Source organism: Xyrauchen texanus, chromosome 29 (assembly GCF_025860055.1).
Source record: "Xyrauchen texanus isolate HMW12.3.18 chromosome 29, RBS_HiC_50CHRs, whole genome shotgun sequence".
In the NCBI taxonomy this organism is placed as follows: Eukaryota; Metazoa; Chordata; class Actinopteri; order Cypriniformes; family Catostomidae; genus Xyrauchen; species Xyrauchen texanus.
This window is the reverse complement of record NC_068304.1, coordinates 38,179,833-38,206,123: the sequence shown is the minus strand read 5'-3', so window position 1 is coordinate 38,206,123 and position 26,291 is coordinate 38,179,833. Positions and strand designations below refer to the sequence as shown.

At 39.7% G+C, this 26,291-nt stretch overlaps 1 protein-coding gene across 1 annotated transcript in view; it reads right to left on the bottom strand.

Moving 5' to 3' along the window:
- The window catches only part of LOC127623072 (phosphatidylinositol phosphatase PTPRQ-like), a 67,083-nt gene that overhangs the window by 31,570 nt on the left and 9,222 nt on the right, over positions 1 to 26,291 (bottom strand). Inside the window, 18 exon segments of the mRNA XM_052097269.1 lie at positions 376 to 517; positions 2,909 to 3,056; positions 4,677 to 4,781; positions 4,871 to 4,991; positions 5,582 to 5,863; positions 7,511 to 7,792; positions 7,948 to 8,055; positions 13,373 to 13,552; positions 13,973 to 14,023; positions 14,026 to 14,133; positions 14,698 to 15,112; positions 17,825 to 17,985; positions 18,546 to 18,692; positions 18,839 to 18,967; positions 19,595 to 19,835; positions 20,147 to 20,346; positions 21,034 to 21,103; positions 25,253 to 25,479. Coding sequence (XP_051953229.1) covers positions 376 to 517; positions 2,909 to 3,056; positions 4,677 to 4,781; positions 4,871 to 4,991; positions 5,582 to 5,863; positions 7,511 to 7,792; positions 7,948 to 8,055; positions 13,373 to 13,552; positions 13,973 to 14,023; positions 14,026 to 14,133; positions 14,698 to 15,112; positions 17,825 to 17,985; positions 18,546 to 18,692; positions 18,839 to 18,967; positions 19,595 to 19,835; positions 20,147 to 20,346; positions 21,034 to 21,103; positions 25,253 to 25,479 — 3,117 coding nt within the window.

The window sequence follows — 26,291 nt, the reverse complement described above, 5'->3', positions numbered from 1 at the left end:
ACCAAGACATTTTCCAATGCAGGAACCAAACCCCCCAATGCTAGCATTGAAGACGATTCTCTATTTTTTTTTCAACCAATCCTGTGAAAGGAAATGCAAGCTGGCATTGTCTGGAGACTGACAAATCAAACGTTTGGAGATCACACACTCAGTCTCACGGTAAAGACTCAACAATCCCAGTTTGCTGCCTGGATAAAGTTCTCTCCTTTCACAGGATATGCTGAATCAGTGCTGTGTGTGTGTGTGTGTGTGTGTGTGTGTGTGTGTGTGTGTGTGTGTGTGTGTAGCGAGTTTCAGTGTGATTTTTTTGGAGTATAATCATTTGGAAAAGTGGTGCAGAGCTGCGGTTCTCCCCGAGTGTGTGAGGAGACTGACCCGCCTCTAGAGTAGTGAAGTTTAAAGGAGGGCTGTACACTCCCCCATCACCAACAGAAGTGCTGGAGCTCATCCACACACTGTACTCCCATCCTGCTATCAGATCAGACAGCAACCACCAATGATCTGAACCTGGGACTGTCTGATCAGACAAAGAGAGAAAACATGGTCATTTATTGCATGATTGAAACTGCATTTAATTTGGGAAAGGAGACTTTAAAATGTGTGAGTGTGTGTATGTACAGTAAATACGTGCATGTTTCCCTCTCAAAAAAAGTACTGTAATGATTATAGATATAGATGACATACTTAAATAGATACAATCCTTAAATACTTAAACAACAATGTCCAACAATAGAGAGTGCTTCAAAAGTGGTTTAAACACTCTTAATACACAAAATGGCTATATACAACAAGTTTAAAAACTCCCCTATGTGTATTGACCTTGATAATTTTTATACATGCATATTTTATGAGTTTATATTATTTTAGAGACAGCAAGGAATGTTATACTTGCTAACTATTACACTACTATTAACTATAAAAACGCTTCACAGTGTGTATCACTCCGCTTGTGTTCCTGCTGTTCTAAACTAAAGTGTAAGAGCAGTGCAGATCTGTTAGGGGTTACTGGCTTTATTTTTTAAATGACATATGTTAGCCAGCAGGTGGTGACAAAAGATAATTTTTGTGTGTAGTATGAGCAGTTGGTGACGTAAAGAGAATCCGTTAGTCATTGTTTACATAGAACAGCGCTCCATGATCGCTCGTATTACCACTACATTACTTAAGCTAGGACATTTTTTTAAACGGCTTTAAATGAACAATTAGAGACACAAAGGACTGTTTGATTACAGAACTCAAGGCGCTTACCGAGTTTCCACATTGGATACAAACTGTTTAAAATGACGGAGGACATAGTTTTTTCTATAGTGATCGACTCTTGCGTGGCTACCACGAAATAGGGAGAAATACATTGATGCACACGCACACACACGCACACGCGCGCACACACACACACACACACACACACACACACACATGTTGTGTTTCCATGTTTTATGGGGACTTTCCATAGACATAATGGTTTTTATACTGTACAAACTTTATATTCTATCCCCTAAACCTAACCCTACCCCTAAACCTAACCCTCACAGAAAACTTTCTGCATTTTTACATTTTCAAAAAACATAATTTAGTATGATTTATAAGCTGTTTTCCTCATGGGGACCGACAAAATGTCCCCACAAGGTCAAAAATTTCGGGTTTTACTATCCTTATGGGGACATTTGGTCCCCACAAAGTGATAAATACACGCTCACACATACACACACACACACACACACACACACACACACACACACACACACACACTCCATCCTTGTTTATCCAATAACTTGTTAGAAACAGCACAAGCTGTGATACTATTTCTGAAGTGACATTTTTGAATTACTATCGAAGGTTTGGTCGCATCATTTGGTTTGAAGCAGCAACGGCAGATTCTGATCAGTCGCGTAATAAAGTAGTTCAATGCACAAAAGCGTTTTTATGACCGTACTTAGTTTTTCAAATTTTTTAAAAATGTACTTGTTCATTGAACTGTTGTATATAAGCAATATCACATTCGCAATCGTGCTATATGACCCTATATCAGCACTGCTGTAATTACCTACGGCACTCGAATCACAGCAGTGCTGATGCAGGGCTATAACAATTGGCATTTCTATCCCAATAAGAGGTTATGCTACAAATAAAGTTCTCTCGACTCAATAACAAAAAATAAGTGTCATTTTAAAGACTTTACAATGCATATAGACAATATAACCAATTCTTACCAGGAGCTTATATATAAGTTTTCTGTTTCCATAACTAATTAAATATGATTATTTACTGTACACATACTGAAATCATCGTGCCAATTGGAAAGATTGCGAGTAGAAAACAACACATATTATTTCACTCACATTTCTAAATAATATCAAGTAAAGGCTCGGAGAAAAACAGCTTTTAGAGTTTCTAAGCTATGATATCCTTTGTTGCATTTCGCAACTTCATGAAACACAAACCGATTTAAAAAACAGTAGGTGCTCCTGATTGAGACAATTGCTTTAATGGCCGAGTTCAACTACACTGTTACATAATGCATATTAAAATAAACTTGGATAAAATGTGACGTAACCTTAGATATCCTTGTTGTCATCCTGGGGTGTGGCCTCTGGTTAAAGTGGACCAATCACACGATGTAGCACACAGTTAGATTTTTTTAAGAGGTGCACGTCAGGCTATGGCGTAGGTTCGACGCAGAAGTACAAATCGGCCTTTAGTGTCATAGATTTATGTAATGTTAAGTTGTAAATTTATATATGATTTTTTACGGTATAGTTTAGGACACCATGGTGAACAGTTACTGCATCTAAAAAATACACTTTCCCCATGCACATATAGACCTATATATGAATTTTAACCAAAATTTGTTAAGTTGAATGTGATTTGTCCACCACCCAATTACACATTTGCTTGTGTTTGTATGTACCTGTGTAAACTCTGTATAATTGTCTGTGTAGTAAATGGTGTAGTGCTCGATGATGCCGTTGGGTTCGGTCGGAGGACTCCAGCTGAGGCTCACTGTTGTGGGTGTGAGGAGCATGCATGTTACATTCTGTGGAGGGTCAGACGGTGCTGAAACATGGAAACAACCATACATCAAACACACACATGTGAGAGATTTATCACCAATATGAATGTCAGGGTAAAGACATTTCATGACATTGTGGTTGCGTTCCAAACCCTATTGAGCTGTCTCGCCGTCTCCATAGGCGGTTGTCTGTAGCAAAGGCAGCATTCAAACTGAAATTGCACCTTATATGTGATTTGTAATTTTTCCTGGGCATTAACTCTGTTAACTGTCACTCAAGTGTGACACACACAGTTTGAGTCTGATATCAGCATGTTGCTAAGATAATGACGCCAATAATTCAGGGCTGTAAGTGCACTTTTTTAGGTGTTAGCACTGGTGCATGGTAAAACCATACTAAGAGCATGATTGAAACAGTTATTTTTGTAATTATAAAATTTTTTATTATTGAATTTCAGAAAAGCACCTCTGCTGGCCTTGTGCAATCTCGTGTCCACTTGTGTGGACCTTGTATTTTGGCTTTGCTATATGCAACGCATAATTTAAATGAATTAAAACCGACTGTATGTATATATATATATATATATATATATATATAAATAATGACTGTTCACAACACTGTCATTTAAGGGTTAAACTTCTGGTGCATCGCGCCACGTGACAACAGCATGCCGTCTGTTTCCATGAAGCGCTACCACGGGCCAACAAAAGCGCCTATGGTAAGAAACCTCTTTAAGTTTTTTCATTGAAACCTGTTTGGTTGTAAAGAGTTGCGTCTCTAGTTTCGTTTGATATGCCTCTTTAAAAAAATCATAAATGTTTTGTGCGTCAGTGTGCCGATAAACATGATGTCCACATATGTGGAAAATGGGACATTATTCCCTCAAAAGATGAAAAAATATGTTTTTTTTAAATAATTTTCTACATTAAGTGGGTCATTTTTCATTTTATGATGTTATCACTGCACAATACGGTTCTATTCATTAACATTACTAAATGCAAAGTAATGTACATTGAGAATCAATGGGTTCATGCAAAATCTGAAACATGTTGCTTTCAGTGGCTTTATATGAAGTTAGGATGAAAATAAGGTGCATTACTAGCTGTTCTGAGACCAGTGTAGACAGACAGCGCACTGGAGGTTAAGCCATTCACTAAACAGGGAGCAAGGGTGCATCCTATGGCGTTCTATGCAGCCAAGTGCATTCACTCCTAACATCCAATCAAAAGTTCAGTTTCAGACTTTCTATAGCTTGGTATTACTTAAAATGTCACCACTTAGTCCCTCTGTCCACATATATCCACTTATATATATTTGCTTGTTTATTAGGTGCTACTAGTTACAAATCAAAAAGGGAAATCCACACATCAGTCACACGGGGGGAAATTGAGCAACTAATAATAATATCTTGCGCTTTATTGATCGCAATAGTTTCCGGTCTCTTTTTTGCTCACAAGCTGTAATGCATGACTAGCACGTGGCACTGTAGGAACATAAATATGCCCCTGAAAAAACATGCATGGCATCCCGCTAATGATGCTATCGATGCCTAAAAAGTTTGCCTATGGAGGCAGCTCACTAGGTTTTGGAACAAAACCCATTTATGTGTGATCACCTGATTCTATGGTACTGAAGGTGATGTAAATCAGTAGCCCTCCGTCTCCGAGTCGAGTCCAGCTGCTAACTGAGGCATTATATTGACCCGGCCCGTCCACACTCACCACGACGGACGTTTCTGTCACATTCGCCACAAACTCAGAGCTCAGATTCCTTATAAACACACACACACACAAGTTGCAATCTAGTTCGACGGCAGTTCTGTCTTTGGTAAAAACTTAATTGAAATCATCGTTACTTACCACACTCTCACTATGTAGTATAAAATCTCAGAGTTGGCCTCATTGGGAGCTTTCCAGGACAACTCTACCTTGGTATCGGACAATTTCCGGGCAACTAGGAATTGTGGAGGGGAACTGGGTACTGTCATTTAGGAAAAACAGCCACCATAGGTTACCAGATTAAAATCGAATGACCTACATATCACTGTGGAAAAGGACTTGATTATTCTCAAACATGATGGTGGTTAGTACATGTGGGCAAATGTCCCACCATGTGGGGAATCCAGATCAGTCCATCCTGACAACTGATAACAGAATAACCAACCAACCAAACATAAAGCAACTAAACAACTAACACACACACACACACACACACACACACACACACACTGTAGGTAGGTTCTGACTCCCGTGGTAGAAATGTTAAACTTGTTCTAAAGAGAAAATATTAATCCAAAACACTTTCAGAAATGTCCTGTTGGAGAAATAAATATAGTTAAACATAAAACACTTGCAATTCCTGTGAAAAAACTGTAAAAAGAGAGAAGAGTACACATGTGACACCTTTGCCAGAATACGGAAAATTCCCCATGGTTGATGGACACTAAAAGGGAAAGTAGGTTGAAGGGATATATAACCCCAAAAAAAGCAAATATTCTGTCCAAATCCGAATTACTTTCACCTGTGGAACACAAAAGGAGTCTTTAAAAACACAAACACACACACACTCACCGTCTTCTAGTGTTGTGATGTTCAGAATCTCACTCGTGTGGTTGCCCACGCCAACCCTGGTGGCAGCCTGCACACTGACACGGTAGTGTGCATACTTCCGCAGGTTGGACAGGACGGCGAAAGGTGCATGTGTGGTTTGGTTCAGAGCGTGAGTGCCATTCCAGTACTCCACGTTGTAGAACAAGATGATACCGTTTGCTAGAAGCGGGGGCAACCATGACACATTCACTTCACTGGACCCAATGCTCTCATAGGTCAGATCGTAAGGTGGGCTGCCAGGCACTGCAACAGATGATCAAAGTACACATAAGAACATGGAACTGAAAGCAAAACTCAGCGTTCAAGGCAAAATTAAACAAAAAGTTGTTCAAATGGTCTAATTGGATTGGATGCGCAGCATTTCAGGAGTGCTGATATTATACAAAACAGCACTGGAACGTTTAACTGTTTGCATAACTCTGCGTGGCTAAGTTGATATAATTTGGTAACACTTTACAATAAGGTTCCTGTGGCAGGGCGGAGGGCTCGGCCGGGTCGTGATTCTACACACCCGGTCCCTTATCAGGCTAATCAAGCCTCCGAGAGGGATAAAGGCAGACTGCGGAGGATTGTGTGGGAGAGAGAGAGAGAGATCGTTTACGGACATGTCCGTCATGTGTGTGTGTTGTTGTCTTTTGTTTAAGTTTATAATTAAAATATGATTTATATTGCCAAGCCAGTTCTCGCCTCCTCCTTTCCATTGAACTGCTTTACACTGGTGCCGAAACCCGGGAAGGAGGAGGGATACGGCGTAGTAGAGTTCTCGCCACTACGTCAACCCCAACGAAGCAGCCGCTGCCATCTGCCGGAGGACGAGGAGCCCGGCTGCCTGGAAGCGGAGGACGGCCGCCGACCGCGAGGGTAGAAGGGGGCTCCTAACCGACTGCCTGGAGCGGTCAGGACCGCTGCCAGGGGCGGAGGCAGTCCTCCAGCCCCTGGTGGACGAAACGCCCTGCAATGTTCTTGGGGAACAGAAGGGGTCTCCCCCGCCTTCGGCAGCGGTTCTCCCGCTCCAGGTGGTCGGCAGCGAGCCCCTCCCCGCTCAGCGGCTGGTAGGGTACTCCTCCGCACCTGGCAGTTCCATTTTTTAACTTTAGTTAACAACATCAGTTAACATGAACTAACAATAAACAATAGGGTAAGATGGAATAAGATGCCCCCCTTAAGAACAATGTAAATTTACTTTTAAAATGTAACATATTAATCAAGGGAAATCAATAGAAACATTTGCTAATTTGGTTGTCATAGCACAAAATAAAAAAAATATGAAAAGGGACATCTTACCCCCCCCCACAGAGTAAATTTGTCCCAGGTGTTATCAGATTTATAATAGATATATTGTTAATTGTTTGTTCATTAAACCTAATGTATTTACTAATGTTGACGAACGGAATCTTATTGTAAAGTATTACCTAAAATCTGTTTACACTTGGCTTGTTTTCACTTACATTTGGCTGCTTTTTGTCGTAATGTCTATTCTAGTCTTTATTCTATTCTATTCTATTAAGCAAAACAAAACAAAGCAAAACAAAAAAAAATGGTAAATGGTCTGCACTTATATAGCGCCTTTTTTAACCTTAGCGGTATTCAAAGTGCTTTACATTGTGACTCATTCACCCATTCACACACCAATGACGGTAGAGCTGCCATGCAAGGTGCTAGCCTGCCATTGGGAGCAACTTGTGGTTTAGTATCTTGCCCAAGGACAACTCGGCATGTGGAGTCGTGTGGGCCAGGAATCGAATCGCCAACTCTACTATTAGCAGTCGACCTGCTCTACTACCTGAGCCACAGCCGCCCCCTAACTTGTGTGGGATTTCAGGATGAGATGGGATTAAAGTTTTATGTTCCTTTATATTTAAATTAACATGAACACACACAGTGACTCACCGTCCTCCCCTGACAGCATCTGTAGAGGATCAGAAGTCTGGTTTCCGTGGCCGTGTTGTGTGTATGCCCGGACCGTCACATTGTAGAGTGTGTATGGCTTCAGATGGCGCAGTGTGGCGCTAGGTGACGTGCTGTTGATCGTGTTGCTGAACGTGTGGTTGGTGTAGGTGACCTCATACAGGTGGATGACGCCGTTGGGTTCCTCCGGCGGAGACCAGGTGAGAGTGGCAGTGGAGGAGGTGGTTTTCACTACGGCCAGATCGCGAGGGGGAGAATCTGGCACTGAAAGAGAGAGATAAACATACTGAGAGGTTGCACAAGAGTGTAACAGTGTTTGCACAATACATACCTTTGTACATTGTGTATATCTTGTTTATTGTGTAATCTGCTGTATGTCTGTCTGTCTATCCGTGCAAAAAAAATTATTGGCTTAATACCATCCTCTTCTGTCAAAACGAAGAAGTAGTCTTCTTCAGTCAGAGGGCTTTCCCCAACAGCTGTAGATGCTGCTACAAGCAACTTATAACTGCTGTACTTCTCCAGACCTGCAGGTAGGACAAACGGTGTTTATATACAGTAGCCCCTAACTGTATTTGGACACTTATGCCTTCAAAATGTCAGAATGTAATTATATTACAGCCGTGACCAAATGTATTGGCAGTGACATTAATTTTGTGTTTTTCAAAGATTGATGCTTCAGTATTTGTAGATTATTTTTTCACATGATTCTATGGTATACTGGAAAACAATGATAAGCATGTCATAAGTTTTAAAGGCTTTTATTGGCAAAAACATTCAATTTATGCAAAGAGTCGATATTTACAGTGTTGACCCTTGTTCTTCATCACCTCTGCAATTCACTCTGGCATGCTGGATATCAGCTTCTGGGACAAATCCTGACTGATGGCGATCCAGTCTTGCCTTATTAGTGCTCGGAGTTGATCACAATTTTTGAGCTTCTGCTTGTCCACTCGCCTTTTGAGGATTGACCACAGGTTCTCTATGGGATTAAGATCCGGGGATTTGCCTGGACATGGATCCAAAATTTCAATGTAATGATCTCCGAGTCACTTCATTATCAATCTTGCCTTGTGACATGGTGCTCCATCATGCTGGAAAATGCACGGATCATCACCAAATTGCTCCTGGATCGTTGGGAGAAGTTGCTCTTGCAGGATGTTTTGATACCATTCTTTATTCATGGCCGTGGTTTTGGGCAGAATTGTGAGAGAGCCCACTCCCTTGGATGAAAAGCAACCCCACATAGGGATGGTCTCAGGATGCTTCACTGTTGGCACGACACAGGACTCATGGTAGCGTTCACCTTTTCTTCTCCGGACTATCGATTTTCCAGATGTCCCAAACAGTCGGAAGGGGGCTTTATCAGAGAAAATAACTTTGCACCAGTCTTCTGCTGTCCAATCCTTGTACTTTCTGCAGAATTTCAGTCTGTCCTTGATGTTTTTCTTGGAGACAAGTGGCTTCTTTGCTGCCCTTCTTGACACCAGGCCATTGTCCAAAAGTCTTCGCCTCACTGTGCATGCAGATGCACTCACACCAACCTGCTGCCAATCTTGAGCTCTGCACTTGTGGTGACACGATTCTGTAGCTGACTCCTCAGGAGGAGACGGTCCTGGCGCTTGCTGGACACTCTGGGACGTCCTGAAGCCTTCTTCACTGCAGTTGAACCTCTCTCCTTGAAGTTCTTGATGATCCGGTAAATGGTTCTTTCAGGTGCAATATTCTTTGCAGCAATTTCCTTGCATGTGAGGCCATTTTGATGCAAAGCGATGATGGCTGCACGTCTTTCTTTAGAGGTAACCATTGCTAACAAGATCACAATGATTGGAAGCACTTCTTCCCTCCTTTTATAGCAATCAGTCTGCTCTTATAATCCAATCAGAATGATAGAGTGATTTCACTAGTCCTCGTTCACACTTTCCCAGGTGCTGCTGATATGATTAGTGAAATGATGTTAGCTGGTCATTTTGTGCCAGGGCCAAGAAACAGTGAAATTTGGGTTTTTGTGATAAAGTAAAATTTTTTGGCCAATTAAGCTTTTAGAAATTATTTAAAATGCATCTGATCACTCTGCACAATAATCTAGAAACAATGTGAATCAACACCGCAACAACTGAAGCAGAAAACATTGCGAAACACAACAGTTATGTCACTGCTGCCAATACTTTTGGCCACGGCTGTAGATAACAAAATGTCAAACCAAGTGGTATTTATTTTACAGAAAGATAACACAAGGACACATTTTAAGCAAATGTTCCACAAAAACAAGTTAGATTTAATATGAAAAGAGAAATAGGTGCACTGTTCAAAATTGATACAAAGTGTTTTCGGCAACTCTGGTTGTCAAATGTTAGTGGAACGTATCCATAGTTAATGTGATGAACTACACATGTGTGAATGTGAGGGTAAATTAATTCATTCATCCATTAAAAATCACATTGTTATTAATAATAATAATACAAGTAAAAATGAAATTAGTTCTGAGAAAAGCTCAAGCAGCATTTGTTTGCAGATGCAAAGAAATAGTATATATTGTTATACTGTAAATGTAAATTTCATATAAACTACTTTAATGGTGATTTATGGTACTTTTATGCCATTTTTGATGCTTGGTGATAATGATCATGAGTAATACAGATACCCGATCCGGTTAAACGTCCATATCAGAGCAGATACCGATCCAGGTATCAGATCAGAGCATCCTTAATTCTAACCCAATTATTTTGCGGTTTTAATTTTGGTTATGAAAATATATTTTCTTTTAAAATTATGATAAGAGTACTGAAAATGAGACAAATGGCTGGGTTTCCCGATAACGTTGCAACTTTTAAAGTTGCTTTTACGATCATCTTAATTACGTTGCTCGTTATTTTACAATGGATAAAGCCAGTTTCCCAAATCAGCACGAAGTTGACTTGTTATAATGTTTTTATTTTATTTTCTCCCCTTTTCTCCCCAATTTGGAATGTCCAATTCCAATGTGCTCTAAGGGTGTGTTCACACTTGTAGATCGTTCTCTTGGTCATCTTGGTCCAGACCAAAAAAGAGATTTAGTCTACATTTAGTCCTGGTTTGCTTAGCGTTCACACTGGCATTTTTATCACCAAACCTAACTATACAAAACCAAAGGCATCAGGAAAAATTCACAATCTGATTGGACAGATTTTAGGACGTATATTATTTTGAAGGAAATTGCCGATCATCCAAAACAATGCTGGCTGCTGGGCGAAATGCGCTTGTTTTATTTATATATGTATATATGGTGGTAATTTTAACAGCTCAGAACAAACAAAGAGCTAATAAAATGTGTAAACAGCACCAGGAATTCCTCCGTTGCACACACAAATGAAGATATGCTGCAGGACGGTTGATGGCGGTTCCGACGTCTGTACCGAACTGTAATGGGCATCATAGCTCCTATGATGAGAAGAACCAGGTATGCTTGAGGTCAGTATTAGGCAAATTACTTCCTGTTTTTGGTCCGTTATACGTCTTTTAGTCCATGTTGTGTTCATATGTCAATCGAACCATACCAGAGTTCGTTTGGAAGCAGACCGAGATCCACTATTCAGGCGGTCTCGGTCCGCTTGTGTGGTGCGCATCAAGGTTCGGATAACAGCGTTCACACTTGTTCAAATGAACCGCACAAACAGAGCAATCGCATCAGAGTTCGTTTTAATCGAACCAAATCTGCCAAGTGTGAACACAGCCTAAGTCCTCATGGTGGCGTAGAGCCTCATCTCAATCTGGTTGACGGAGGACGAATCTCAGTTTCCTCCGCATCTGAGACCGTCAATCCGCGCATCTTATCACGTGGCTTGTTGAGCGCGTTACCGCTGAGACGTAGCACACTTGGAGGCTTCCTGCTATTCTCCTCGACACGCAGGGGTGGTAGTCAGTGTCAATACTTGCTGAGCTACCCAGGCTACCCTGACTCTTTATAAAGTTGAACTTAAGTGCTTTGTTACGGGAGCTGTCCGGTCTAAAGGTGCTGATCACTTTGACCATAGTGACGCAATAAAGACATGTAACGTCAATGTATGCGATGTGAATCGTATGGGGTGCTCACGTAGCCTACAATTTTACTAACTAACTTTGTAACTTATTTTGTTACTTTGTAACAAATGCAAACAGAACAGAATTAAAATTACGAGCATCAGTGTTGAACAACTCATTGACCATTGTCTTAATAGATCATCTGGTTAGAGTTCAAGGGACTGTGTACTTGAAGGTTATGCAACATGCAATAAATTACTTCCACTTAAAAATAATATAGGCGAGCGACCGATTTGAACCAGCCATTGGATGAAGGAAGAAGAGGAGGAGGATGAAGAGAGAGAGAGAGGGAATCTCTCATTGCTCACTCTTATTAACTCCTGTGTTAACCGTATGTTAATGATTTATTTAGGCCTATTTATTTAAGTCACAATACTCATATATGTCTTCTAAAATAATCAGTTTGATAAGAACAAATTGTCTTTATATTGCCATTATAATTATGCTTATCAAAGAAGGCTAATATAACTTTATACTTTATTATGTGTAAATTTAGACCTATCGCATGTGCAGACTGCGGAGACTTCCTGTATTGATTTCAAATAGATTTTTTCAAGACTTTTTCATCCTCTGAAATAGTTTACAATGTATAAGTACAATTTATGAAATGTCCCGCTTTCTTTGATAAACTGTGAAGATGCGAGAATGATACGTTTAAGTTGCACTTAATGGACAGTTCAAAGCTTTCGTTAATTTATGAAAGCTTTTACAAACTACTTCGATAACAATGCTTTTGGGAAACACGCTGTAGAGATTAATTACTACTTAAGTGCTACTAACGTACAACTTAATGCTTCCATTAAAAACCCATCCATATATCATTAATCCTATCACTATATTAATTACATTTCACGTACAGTACAGTAGGTATAAACTTACCAACCAGAGGGCTTTTTTCTGTTGTTCTTAAAGTAATTGGAAGAAGTTATTTAGGAATTTTGGGGCGGCTGTGACTCCGGTGTTAGAGTGGATCGGCCACTAATCGCAGGGTTGGTGGTTCGATTCCCGGCCCACGTGACTACACATGCCGAAGTGTCCTTGGGCAGGACATTGAACCCCAAGTTGCTCCCAATGGCAGGCTAGCACCTTGCATAGCAGCTCTGCCGCCATTGGTGTGTGAATGAGTTCACAGTGTAGAGCGCTATTAAAAACTGTGAATCTGTGTAACGCTTTTTAGATTTGTAATAATTTAATAATAAGACATTACGTGTGTTTTGTACGTCTTTCTTTTTTACCCCTGGCTACTTTTTTTGACAAAACAAAATAATAGAATAGAAAAAAAATTTGACCCACAGGAGCCCTCCAAAAAATAAAGAAATAAAAGGGTCTTGGTAAAACATCTACTAAAATCAAATCAAATATTTGCAATTTATATGTTGTTTGGATTTTCTTTCTACTTTTGAAAGGCCGTCAACGGAGAAAGATGCTTTTTGTCTGTAGATATAGCATCTATTTACGTTTACGTGCACATTAAAAGTTCGTTTTCAGTCGGACTACAGCAATAATTCAGCTTTGAATAATCTCAGGTAAACACTTTATTCTGACTAAAAATCGAACTGATGACTTCATCCGCTACAAATCACATCAGTTCTGATAAAAGCTCAAGCAGTAATTGTTTGCAGCTTGCTATAATTTGCTATATAATTTTATACAGTAGGCCCATATTTTAAAGTGCGCCTTGAGCATCTAAATACTTTTGGGGGCAACTGTAGCTTTTCGTGATGATGCTTATCCTATTATTGTGTTACAGAATAAATAACCAAATGTATGGTGTTTGTTCTTTACCTGTGAGCACTGTGCTGGTAGTGTTGGTCATTTGCTGTAATTCTTGGTTGTTTAGGAGATTTTTTGCATACACTGTGTAGTGAGTTATCTTGCCGTTAGGGTTGAGAGGCGGTTCCCAGCTAACCTGGATAGAGGTGGAGCTTATGTTCTGATAGGACACATCCTGAACAGAGCTGGGAACTGTGCGAAAGCAATATGGTTACTTTATACAGTGGGATTATAATAGTACTGCCAAAAAAAATAAAACAAAAAAAAATCTTTAAAACAAAATACATTTACTTACAAAGAAAAATGACACATCGTTTTAAGAGAAATCTAACAAACTTAAGTGTTATTTATTCTTAAAAATGAGGGGGCTATTTGTCAATGGGGTAAGATCCTGTAAATAAACTTGTTTCACCATTACACCATCTAGCAAAATTTGGTGAGATTTATCTGGAAACAAGACTTAATGTCTAATGCCATTTTGCATATCAAGAAAATTTATTTTGCTTTAAGGATGTTTAGATATTTCTACAGGACAATAAGACAAAAATACTGAGTACAAAATTGTTTTTTTTGCAGTGCATAACTCTAGTCGCAGGTCTGACGGCATTTTACCCTGTTCAGTCGTTTTCACTATCACTTGTGTGGACGGTCCCTCTCCAATGATGTTGTATGGCTTCACGCAAATTTGTACTCAGTGAAAGGACTCAGTCTTTTCACCACATATGAGATCCGGACAGACGAGAGGTCTACAATCTCCTCTGTGGGTGGTAGGACTGTCAATCAAACACAGCATACAGACACACACCAATCAGGGAGCAGAACGCAGAAGTGACGGAGCTCAATAGTGACCGTGCACATTTTCAGTGTATTTTCCCATTCATTTTCTCTAAAGGAATTGAAAAAAATTATTCAGTGAAGCGTTAAGCCTTAAACCAAATCAAAAAGGAGATGTTTGCCAGAATGTACGGGTCTGACAGCCTCCGTCACCATTCACTTTCATTGTATGAAAAAAGAAAATGCAATGAATGTGAATGGTGACTGAGGCTAACATATAGCATAACATCATCTTCTGTGATGGAAGACAGAAAGTCATACAGGTTTGTAACAACATGATTTCATTTTTGGGTGAACTGTCCCTTTAACACCTACAGAGGTGTGTCTTGAACTGTTTATATAATACTGATAAAAATCAATCTTATTACTATTGGGAAAATGAATACGATTTTGACTTCTGGAACATGATTATTGTGCTAATAACAAAGTACTAAAGGCATCCAATCCCAAAAAACACTATGATTGTAACGTTGTGGGTGGAGTCAGGGGGTGGAGTTATTTACCCTCTATTCCCATAGTGGTAGCTGGTCGTGTTGGGGGGTTTGTCTCCTGTTGGGTGGAGTCTGTGGCCACCGCCCTTGTTGAGCGGCGTGGCTGGGAGGGGCTTAAGTTAACTAATTGTGGTCCGTCTGTGTCTAGGGTGAAAGGGGTGAATTCTGTCAAAGGGTCCATAGTTACACCCTCTGTCTCAGCTACTCCAGTCGTGTCTATTCTGACGTGGGTCACCGTGAGCCAGGGTGGAGCAGTGTGGGGGGTGCTCGGGGTCAGAGGAATGTCGGAAGACAGTTCTGTGTTACTTTGGTCAGTGTTGGTTAAACCGAGGTTCAAACCGGGGAATGTTCCATGTGAAGTGATAGTGAATGCAGTTGCCGTGGTGATGTCAAGTGACCTCATGTTGCGAAGAAGCAGTCCACCGTTCTGCAACAAGAGTGACATAAAATCAGTGAAGCAAAGACAAGAGGCCGTTCTTTATGAATGGATGTCTATGAAGGAGATGCTTCAGTACGCTGAATAAACTACTTTTGTGAGGAAACAGCTCATCGTTTAACGAATTAACTACCTGTCCGCTAATCTTCAACATGTTTTAGACTAAACAATCCTTTTGGAATGAACTATGTGTGGAGTTTACTATGATGAAATTGCTATTATAAGTGAAGTCATGGACAATTTTGCGACAGGTGTCACTTTACGGGTCTCCCCATTCATTTGTATGGTATCCTCAAACACACCAGTTGACCGTTACTAGCCATTATGCTGTCTCCTATGATAGAACCGCGGAGGTTGTAATCTCAATATATATAAAAGAATCTCTGTTTATAAAGAGTTAGGGTGGAAATAAGGTGCATTTGGAACTGTTCTGAGACCAGTGCGTAGCCTATGGATTTCCTATGCAGCTCCTAAAATCAGACTAAAAGTTCAATTTCAGACTTCAGATGATGTTTGACCACTCAATATGCTTAGCAGACATGGGACAATGATAATTAGAATTTTATAGATTTAGAATTTTTAATGCTAAATTGTATTTTAACATGGTTGGCAATGATTGGATGATGCTGACCAATACTTTTAATCTGAATTATTTAATTAGCTTTATAGAAAATCAGCTGTAATGTATATAACATCTCAAAAACATGAATAACCAACAATCCTGAACACATAAAATATTTGATGAAAACTTTTTATAGCTTGGTATTATTTAAAATTTCACCAATGTGGACATACATTTTTAGGAAAACTATTTGCTCTAGAAAAGTAATTTTTTTGGGTGCTACTAGTTACAAATAAAAAAGGGAAATAGAAAATCCACACAGCAGTCAAGCTCAGGTCTCAGGAGGTTAAAGATTTTAGTAAACACAGTAACATCCTTACAAATACAGTATCTCACAAAAGTGAGTACACCCCTCACAGTTTTGTAAATATTTGATTATATTGTTTCATGTGACAACACTGAAGAAATGACACTTTGCTACAATGTAAAGTAGTGAGTGTGCAGCTTGTATAACATTGTAAATTTGCTGTCCCCTCAAAATAACTCAACACACAACCATTAATGTCTAAACCGCTGGCAACAAAAGTGAGTACACCCCTTAAGTGAAAATGTCCAAATTGGGCCCAATTATCCATTTTCCCTCCCAGGTGTCATGTGACTTGTTAGTGTTACAAGGTCTCAGGTGTGAATGGGGAGCAGGTGTGTTAAATTTGGTGTCATCGCTCTCACACTCCCTCAAACTTGTCACTGGAAGTTCAATATGGCACCTCATGGCAAAGAACTCTCTAAGGATCTGAAAAAAAGAATTGTTGCTCTACATAAAGATGGCCTAGGCTATAAGAAGTATGATCCCCTCCCTTCGGAGACTGGGCTGCAGGGCAGTATTCCAGCATGATAACGACCCCAAACACACCTCCAAGATGACCTCCGCATTGCTAAAGAAGCTGAGGGTGAAGGTGATGGGCTGGCCAAGCAAGTCTCCAAACCTAAACCGTATTGAGCATCTGTGGGGCATCCTCAAACGGAAGGTGGAGGATTGACACTTTGGGCCCAATTTGGACATTTTCACTCAGGAGTGTACTCACTTTTGTTGCCAGCGGTTTAGACATTAATGGCTGTGTGTTGAGTTATTTTGAGGGGACAGCAAATGTACACTGTTATACAAGCTGTACACTCACTACTTTACATTGTAGCAAAGTGTCATTTCTTCAGTGTTGTCACATGAAAAGGTATAATAAAATATTTACAAAAATGTGAGGGGTGTACTCACTTTTGTGAGATACTGTATGTTATACATGGTACTTAAATAAAAATAGTCAAATTTTAGCTCATTAATTATTTAAACCCAGTGTATGCTGGGAACATCAGCTTTTAAATATTTTTATTTTATTTTTATTAATCAGTGAAATTCATCAATTTAGCAAATAATTGTGAGCAGATAGATACATGATGACACATTGTAAATATAACAAACAAACAATCATAAATAATATATACTTATAAGCTATAGCAATAATTTTTATATGTTTGAATGTAGAATTTACTTAATAGTTTCAAGTTCACGTTTAAACTATCTTCTTTAATGTAGAAAGTACTTGATCGGGACATGGGTATCTCAGCGAGTATTGACGTTGGCTACCACCCCTGGAGTCACGAGTTCGAATCCAGGGCATGCTGAGTGACTCCAGCCAGGTCTCCTAAGCAACCAAATTGTCCCGGTTGCTAGGGAGGATAGAGTCACATGGAGTAGCCTCCTCATGGTCACTATAATGTGGTTTTCGCTCTCGGTGGGACGTGTGGTGAGTTGTGCGTGGATCCCGCGGAGAGTAGTGTGGGCCTCCACACGCACTAGGTCTCTGCGGTTACGCGCTCAACAATCCACGTGATAAGATGCGCGGATTGAAGGTCTCAGACGCGGATGCAACTGAGATTCATCCTCCGCCACCCGGATTGAGGCGAGTCACTATGCCACCATGAGGACTTAGAGCGCATTGGGAATTGGGCAAAGGGAAAAAAAGAAAAGTACTTGATATTTTCTGCTGTATTCATCCCCCCCAAAATTAAAAATTTCTCAGTGCAGGCATGTCCATGACAGGTTTCGTGAGACCCCATGAGTGTGTGCGTATGTTTGTGAGTTTTACCTGTCCTCGTAGCATGATGTCCTGTACAAGTGTACTGTCGCGGCGCACTAGAATCTGATAGTGTGTGATCAGTCCGTTTGGTTGACTCGGAGTTCTCCAGGACAGATGGACTGATGTGGAGTCGACGGCCTCCACTGTCAGATCAGACACAGCACTGGGGGCTGACATAAAAACAAATATACACAGTTTTACACATTGGCATTTAAAGCTATTTCCTGTGCACTTAACCATATACTACAAAAATGCATTTTGATATCTTAAACATCACTTTAAAAACAAACTAGATTTCTGAAAGTATACTAAACTCTTTTTTTTATCACCTTCTTATTTTCTTTATTATCACACATTTTTTTACATTAAATGTTTTCATGTTTTCATGTTTTCAAGACACTGATTTAACCTCTCGAGTCGTATGGGTTACTTTTATGCTGATTTTATGTGTTTTTTGTATTTTCAAAGTCAAGAAAATCAGAGCTTCGTGCCGTTTACCCTTGTTAAATACAACTCAATTTTGTTCCACTGCTGTGAAAAGGGTCTATAATGAATAGGTCTACAACTGTATTTCTATCCAGTTGTATTTTGTTTAATTTATTTAACAGTCTTAATTAAATTGAATCACTTTAAAAAGTGCTCCTTGTTCGGTCAGGTTTCCTTTATCTATCCATATTATATTATATTTAAATTTAAAGCTAATATGTTTAAAGATTTGATAGTATTCTACCTTCTGCCAGTGTTGTAATGTTGATGACTGCTGCCGGTCCTGTGGCCCCAGCTGATTTGGCCATGACATTGATGCTGTATCGTGTGTATGGAGTCAGCCCAACGTAAACAAACATCAGATCAAGTGTGTTGTTCTCACTAATAAAGCCTAAAATTCACAGACACATGCACATTCAGAAAAAAAAAAAAAACATTTTGGAAATGACATACAAGGCATTCAAATAAGTTTCCTGTGACTGATTTTAATGAAGACCTCAAGCCCAGGTAAGAATGTCTGAGAGTCATCAGGGTTACCTGCAGGTCCGTGGAGCTGCACCACGTAACTGAAACGACCTGTGATGATTTTTGGAGGGTCCCACAATAGAGACAGAGATCTAGATGTGATGTTCCTCACAGCTACATTTTGCGGAGGGTCCTCAGGGGCTGCAGCACACACACACACACACACACACACACACACACACACACACACACACACACACACACACACACACACACACATCATACAATGGGTGCACTCAACCAATACAAACATTAATTATTTTAATATTTCAAAAGTGGGTAAAGCTATTCTTGTGGCATGTGTTAGTGCCTGCTAATGAGTTGATTGCCATGAAGAGCCCTAACCTAACCATTTTGGTTTAGGATGCTCTATTAAGGCCCGTTCACACCGATCACTTTGTTGTAATTGTCTGTGCTCCTTTTCCATATTTTTGTATGTAGACATGTGCTAGCCAGATGTTTTTAACCATTGTGCCATTGTTCTTGGACATAATGTGGAATGGGACTTGATTGGATCATGATAAATAGGCTATAAAATGATTGGTTGATTTTATGTCTCTCTGCTAACACAGCCTTGAAAGTCAGCATTAAAGAAAGGTGTTTTGGAGTTGGAAAATTTGTGCATTTTGATTAAAGATAATGAAAATAAACATAATTTCTTCAGAATAACTGATGAATCATGCCTAGTAAGAGAAGTATCCTTTATTAGGTTGATTTTATATTGCATAAATGCTTGTATTGTCATTAAGGGTGTGTGTGTGTGCTTACCAGCCTCTGGCATGCGGACCATAGTACTGGCAATCTGTCCCTCCCCGTCACTGGTGAAGGCCGAGACTTCAAAGACATAAGGTGTGTAGGGGCGGAGCTCATCAATCCGCACACTAATTGGAACACTCCAGATGGAGGCGGGGGGTACGGCCGATAGCGTAACCGTTGGCAACACAGCAGAGGTCAACTGGGTAGATTCCAGAGGGCTCGGAGTTCCACGAGATAAGATGTCTGCAGCATCCTAGCGGTCATCCATAAACAATAATTAAAAATGCAACTTTATAAGATATTTTAGTGGAAGATTTATATAGTCTAGTTAGTTTGAATTTGTTTACTATTGTAGTAGCACATACACCTAAACACACACCCTGCTGTGGTTTTGCTTGTCTTAGCTGGTTTAAGAGCTAGTGTTTAGATGGTTTAGCTTGTCAGCCAGTTGACTAGTACCCCAAACCCCTTTAAAACCATCAAACCAGATCAGTCTGACCAGAGCAAACCAGCTAGGTGGCCAACTAAGACCAGCAAACCACACAATAGGTCACATGGACGTACATTGCAATGAGGCAGGGCTCCGTTCATGATGTCCTCTGCGTTGAGGTCCAGTGTACGCACGACCTGGCCTGTTCGAGCATGTTTGACTTTAACTGCAAACTTAGTGATTAGACCATTAATGCGTATAGGGAGAAACCACGTGACCAACACGGATGTGTAATCCTCAGCAAATGCTGTGAGGTTTGACACCAGACCAGGTGCTGTGAGATTGAACAAAACACACATGTATCACAATTCATTCTTCACAGTCCGTTCATCAAACACACTGAATGAAAATATGTGTTCTAACAGTTTGAATTGTACAGCTCTGTTCCAAAACCTGCTGAGCTGCCTACCGAGACAGCACTTCCAAGGCATCATTCCTATTTAGAGATCAACCGATAGTGGATTTTGCTCATACCGATTACTAAGGTGGTGGAAATATGACGGGCAAGGACACAGAGATTAAGATTTGACACAAATAATAATTCCTTACATTTATATAGCGCTTTTCTAGGCACTCAAAGCACAAGGATGATGATGAGACAGCAGCCATAGTGCATTTGGGTTAAAATCACTAAATTTGTTCATTAGACTCAATTTTAAAGCTAATAAGCACACCGTTTTTTTTTGTGTCCATCTGCACTCTTTTCCCCATAGTTTTTCTATTTAAACATGAGACAGACAGATGTCTTTGACCGTTGCTCCACATCCAGATGTTTTTCATCGTCTTCCGCAAGAGTGCCACACTTTTCAGATGCCTTGCCAGGTAATTAGGAACATTCCAGGAACACAACATATGCCGGTGACCAGCTAAGCTGGTCTTTTTAACAGGGCTGTCTATGTAGACACAGCGAGGCAGCTCTCTATGGTTTGGAAAAGAGCTTATGTAAAAAGATGCTCCTTACAGGCCTCTGCTGTTTTGTAGAACAGAGACTGGCTAAACGGTCCCATTCCTGCTTTGTTTACTGCTGCAACCTATAGAGAAAGATAGTAGGGGAAGCTTGTAAGCACTTCTGGTTGATTTATCACCATGACTTAGCAGAGGTGTTTGTATAAACCACAGTGAATTCCAGTGCAAGATGATCTACACCATACATCAAATACTGACACTCAAACAAACATCCCCTCAGAAAAGCCAGGACAGTCCATGCCAGCCAATGAATTCATGAAACTAATGAGGGAAAATGGAGATCTCTCTTGGATGCAGAGTTCTCTGAGGGGGATGAATAATTCACAGCTGATAAATTATTGAATGAGATCAATGGAATGGAGGCCACTGGCAACTATCCCATGGACGGTTAATCTCACAGTGTCTGCACAGTACTGGACCATCCCTAGAGTTTTATAAAAAGGTGTTTTCAAACTTTTTTCCACAATACCTAGAAGTTTCACATGATCTTAATAGCTGCGGTTTCAGATTTATGACAAAGCAATATACCGTATATGCACCTATACGCACCTACCAACTATTTTTCAGGTGTGTGATAAATAACCAGGACTTAAAGGGATAACTCCCACAAAATGTTTAATTATGTCATTATTTACTCATCTTTGTTTCATTCTGAACTCGTATAACTTTCTTTTTTTTTTTGTGCAATACAAAAGGAGATGTTATGCAGTATGCTAGTCTCAGTCACCATTCACTTTTCTTTTATGGAAAAACACATGCAATGAAAGTGAATGGTGACTGAGACTAACATCTCCTTTTATGTTCAACGTTTGGACCATTCTTCAGTTATATACAGTTGAAGTCAGAAGTTTACATACACCTTCGCCAAATACATTTAAACTCAATTTTTCACAATTCCTGACATTTATTCGCAGAAAACTTTCCCAATCATGCAAGCGATTATCTAATCAGCCAATCGTGTGGCAGCAATGCAGTGCATAAAAACATGCATATACGGGTCAGGAGCTTCAGTTAATGTTCACATCAACCATCAGAATGGGGAGAAAATGTGATCTCAGTGATTTGGACTGTGGCATGATTGTTGGTGCCAGACGGGCTTGTTTGAGTATTTCTGTAACAGTCTCTAGAATTTTCTCAGAATGGTGCCAAAAACAATAAACATCCAGTGAGCGGCAGTTCTGCAGATGGAAACACCTTGTTGATGAAAGAGGTCAACAGAGAATGGCCAGACAGCAAGCTGACAGAAAGTCTATGGTAACTCAGATAACCGCTCTGTACAATTGTGGTGAGAAGAATATCATCTGTGAATGCTCTTCTGAGATTCGGGTTGGAGCTGTTTTGGCGGCACGAGGGGGACCTACACAATATTAGATGGGTGGTTTTTAATGTTGTGGCTGATCGGTGTGTATATACAGTATATACATATTTTGTGTATTGTATGTAGAATAATGGAGGTTGTTCCTCCATTGTTTATACATTAATACATTATTTAAAAATAGTATGTTATTAATGTATATTTACTGTAGCAAAGTAAGAAAACAATTCATTATATGTCTAATAAGCTCATTTATATCAGATTGATAGTTGATTTTCATCCTAAGTAATCAGGGAATAAAAACTACATATTTTAAATTTCTGTTCGTTCTGAGTAGAAACAGTATTTTTTCGTTTCGGTTTAGAATGTTCCGCAGCCTTCTTTTCAATTTGGAACAGGTTACAATGAAACAAAAGAACAGTTAATAACATTCTTTTTTTTAAATGAAAGTATTCTGTAACTGGTATATCACCCACCCTTAGCGCAGTGTTGTCACTTGCAGTACACAAAATAAGCGAAAATAAGCACCCCCCATGTGGGGGAATTCTCAACATAGAAATCACAACAATCATAGTATACAAAATAACATCTTTTCAATAAATGTATTTTTAATATTAAATATATCCCCCAAAAATATTACAAATATTTCAAATATACATCTGGCCATCTAAAATCAATTAATAGCCTTAATCTCGCTCTCCTGGATACGCACACACACACTGCGTGGGCACGTTTGGACTAAAAGTCATATTATGCGGGGTCAATTATTTTAATAATTTAATAATAGTTTATTTTAGTTTAATTATTTGTTTTAATTACAGATCTGCTTCTCAGAAAAAACCTGGAAGGATCAATGTACCTCAATATTTTCCCTTGCATCTCGATTAATTATGCATGTACATGTAGTCATTTTATATAGTCGGTAAAAAGGGTAAAAACGGTTTCCTTCAGGATCAAAGCACATGCTGATCATTTTCTTCTAAAGAGAGTGAAACCCCATTTTTTGGGCTACTGAAGTGGTGTAGTTTCCCAAAATCTACTGTGATAAACCATTTAGTCCTTGATTTCATAAAAAAAATACAAATATCGGAACAAAATTAACTGGTTATTAACCGGTTACCAGCATTTCAAAAGAAAGTTTTCACTCCAGTTCCTTGAACTGTTTTTAGTCCCTGATATATAGTTCAAATTTAAGATTAGGTCATGCAAAATACTTTGTTAGTAATTAGTCACTGCTTTATCACAACCTTTTATAAGCATTTATACTGTAATGGTAAGTATTTCAAACCAGTAATTAACACATGAATTACGCATAAATGCATATGCTGTTCATAACATCTATAAATGTAGGAAATCAGGGATGTCAAACTCAATTTCAGCCTGGGCCAGATCAGCATTATGTGTGTCCTCAAAGGACCAGTTGAAAATGTTGCACCAGCACCTGAAATGATGCACGCCCATGCAATTGTGCGGCAAACCAATAATATTGCATATTTTGTGCTTTGAAATTCACATTTGACAGTAAGCATTGATTTTGAGTCTGGGATGCATATGTAAAGTGGTGGTGGTGTTCTAAAGCACATAACTGGTAATCTGGTAATCTGAAGGTTGCTGGTTCGATCCCCACAGCCACCACCATTGTGTCCTTGAGCAAGGCCCTTAACTCCAGGTTGTTCTGGGGGGATTGTCCCTGTAATAAGTGCACTGTAAGTCGCTTTGGATAAAAGCGTTTGCCAAATGCATAAATGTAAACGTAAAGGATGATATTATTAGTTAACATTGGTCAGCGAGACTGCTGTTCACCTGCCATCCCACGTTCTGAAATGATCTCACGGGCCACATGAAATGAGATGGCTGCGGGCCTTGAGTTTGACACTAGTGCTCTAAATATTTTCTTTGTTATCTACTGTATAAATTCATGCCCTCTTAATGTTCTAATAAACATTTTTTACCACTGGTTTGCATCGGCTGAAATACATTAGTTAAGTGTGGTGAAAGCTGTTTACGAAGTATGAATAAACATGATTATACTGCTTATATATGAAGTTATTAAACAATAATAATTAATTTGCTAAAGTGAATGTGAACGTATATGATACTATTTCTGTATAGCATATTAATGTATTTCCAGTGTCGGAACAATCATTTATAAATGATCAGTTTACTATTAACTAATGCTATACAAATACTTAATACCACGCAGTTATTATAAAGTGGGACAAACTTTATTTTGGAGCATTTAAAAACTTAATTTCATAATTCATGTACACAGGGCTAGACTGGGAAGAGAAATCCGCCTGGGATTTTACATGCAACTGGTGTTCGCTGTCCTTTTCTGCATATCGCGGCGCCGTTTTGCGGTCTGTTCTGCATAACGCGGCGGCTCATTTTAGCTTATCGTGGCCCATTTGGCCCGTTTCGCGGACGACCCACCAGCCCGTTCGGTTCTCCTGATGGCCAGTCTGCCCGTGATCGGCCCCAAAGTGCGTCGGCCCACCGGGAAAATGCCCGGAATGCCAGATTACCAGTCCAGCCATGCATGTACATAATGTCTATTTTAGCTGCAGCTTTGGTTATTGTAATTTCATAGTTACTTCAAGCTCCTTTAAATAGTTTCCTAAGATGAAAGCCAGAACATTAGTGAGTTATTGTTCAGTATTCTCTGTAACAGGAAGGAGAAAATGCTGTTATTTGTATCTATATACACATATTGTAGTGGAATGCTTTATGCATGTATCTACAGTATGCTACAGTTGCTCTTATAATGAGCAAAAACTGTTCAAGTTACACTTTATAAATGAAAACCGAAATAAGTGAAACATTCTTTACTATACTTCATACCTGTTTTGCTTTGGTCTTATTTTGTGGTGTCAGCTTAAGAATTTTTATGTGTTTGTACCTTAATGTTGTATGTAGCTCCAGGGGTAAGTGTGTTCAGCAGGGTTTCTGGGATGTCCAGGCTCTTAGTAATCTCAGTGAAGGTAGGGTCAGGGTATGGACACATCTCCTTGTATCTGATGATGAATGAGTGAATGCTGGGGTCAAGGGGCACGGGCATCCGCCAAGACAACAGGATTCCAGTGGAGCCCACTCTCTCACCGTCAGGTTTAGAGGGGGCTGCAGGTACTGCAGATACAGAGATAGAAAAAAGACATAATGTAAAGAGTTGATCTTTGGGCTTTTTGTGAGGTATGCAATTTACAATCCTGTTCTATTACACAGCTCTATGGAAAACTTGGGTTAGATGCACGTTTGTTCCTTTCTAGCACATTTCGTTGGAGTTAGGGTTAGGGCACACCTGAACTGTCCTTTCTCACTTGTATGTATCGGTGAGAAATACAGTCGTATAAGTGAATCGGTTCTTCCGGAAAGTACAGGTAAATAACCGGTTACAGTAAACAGCTCACTCTAGTGTTGGGAATGCTAATTCATTTGAGTGAGTTGGTTCTTTCGGATGGTTCATGCAATTGAGTAGTTCACATAAATGATTCACTTGAGCCACTTGCTCTGCCTTAAAGCCCAGGTATACAAAGTATACTCTTGTGATCATGAGCGAATACGTACGTGTTCGACGCATGTGCATTGCGACTGCATTGCGATACTCTTTCAGAACACTCAAAGACAAATGCTAGCCTCAGCGATGCACACTGAAGCGGACTGTCCACTTGTTGAGAAAATCTGAGCCAAGTGCGGACAGTCTGCGAGAACTGTGCTGATCACGAAATTGCATCATGCATATTGTGCACGGAGCAATCAGCAACGCCGACAACCAAAGTACACTTTGGCCTTTACAGGGACTTTGCCTTCCTTTTTGAAGCGAAATAAATGTGTTAATTGCGGCTGTTTATCACTATATATTAAGGTGTTTTCTAGTTTAATGAGATACATTTAGTAGTGTAGCTAAATACTTTTATTTTTTAAAGTAGCTTGACTGTAGT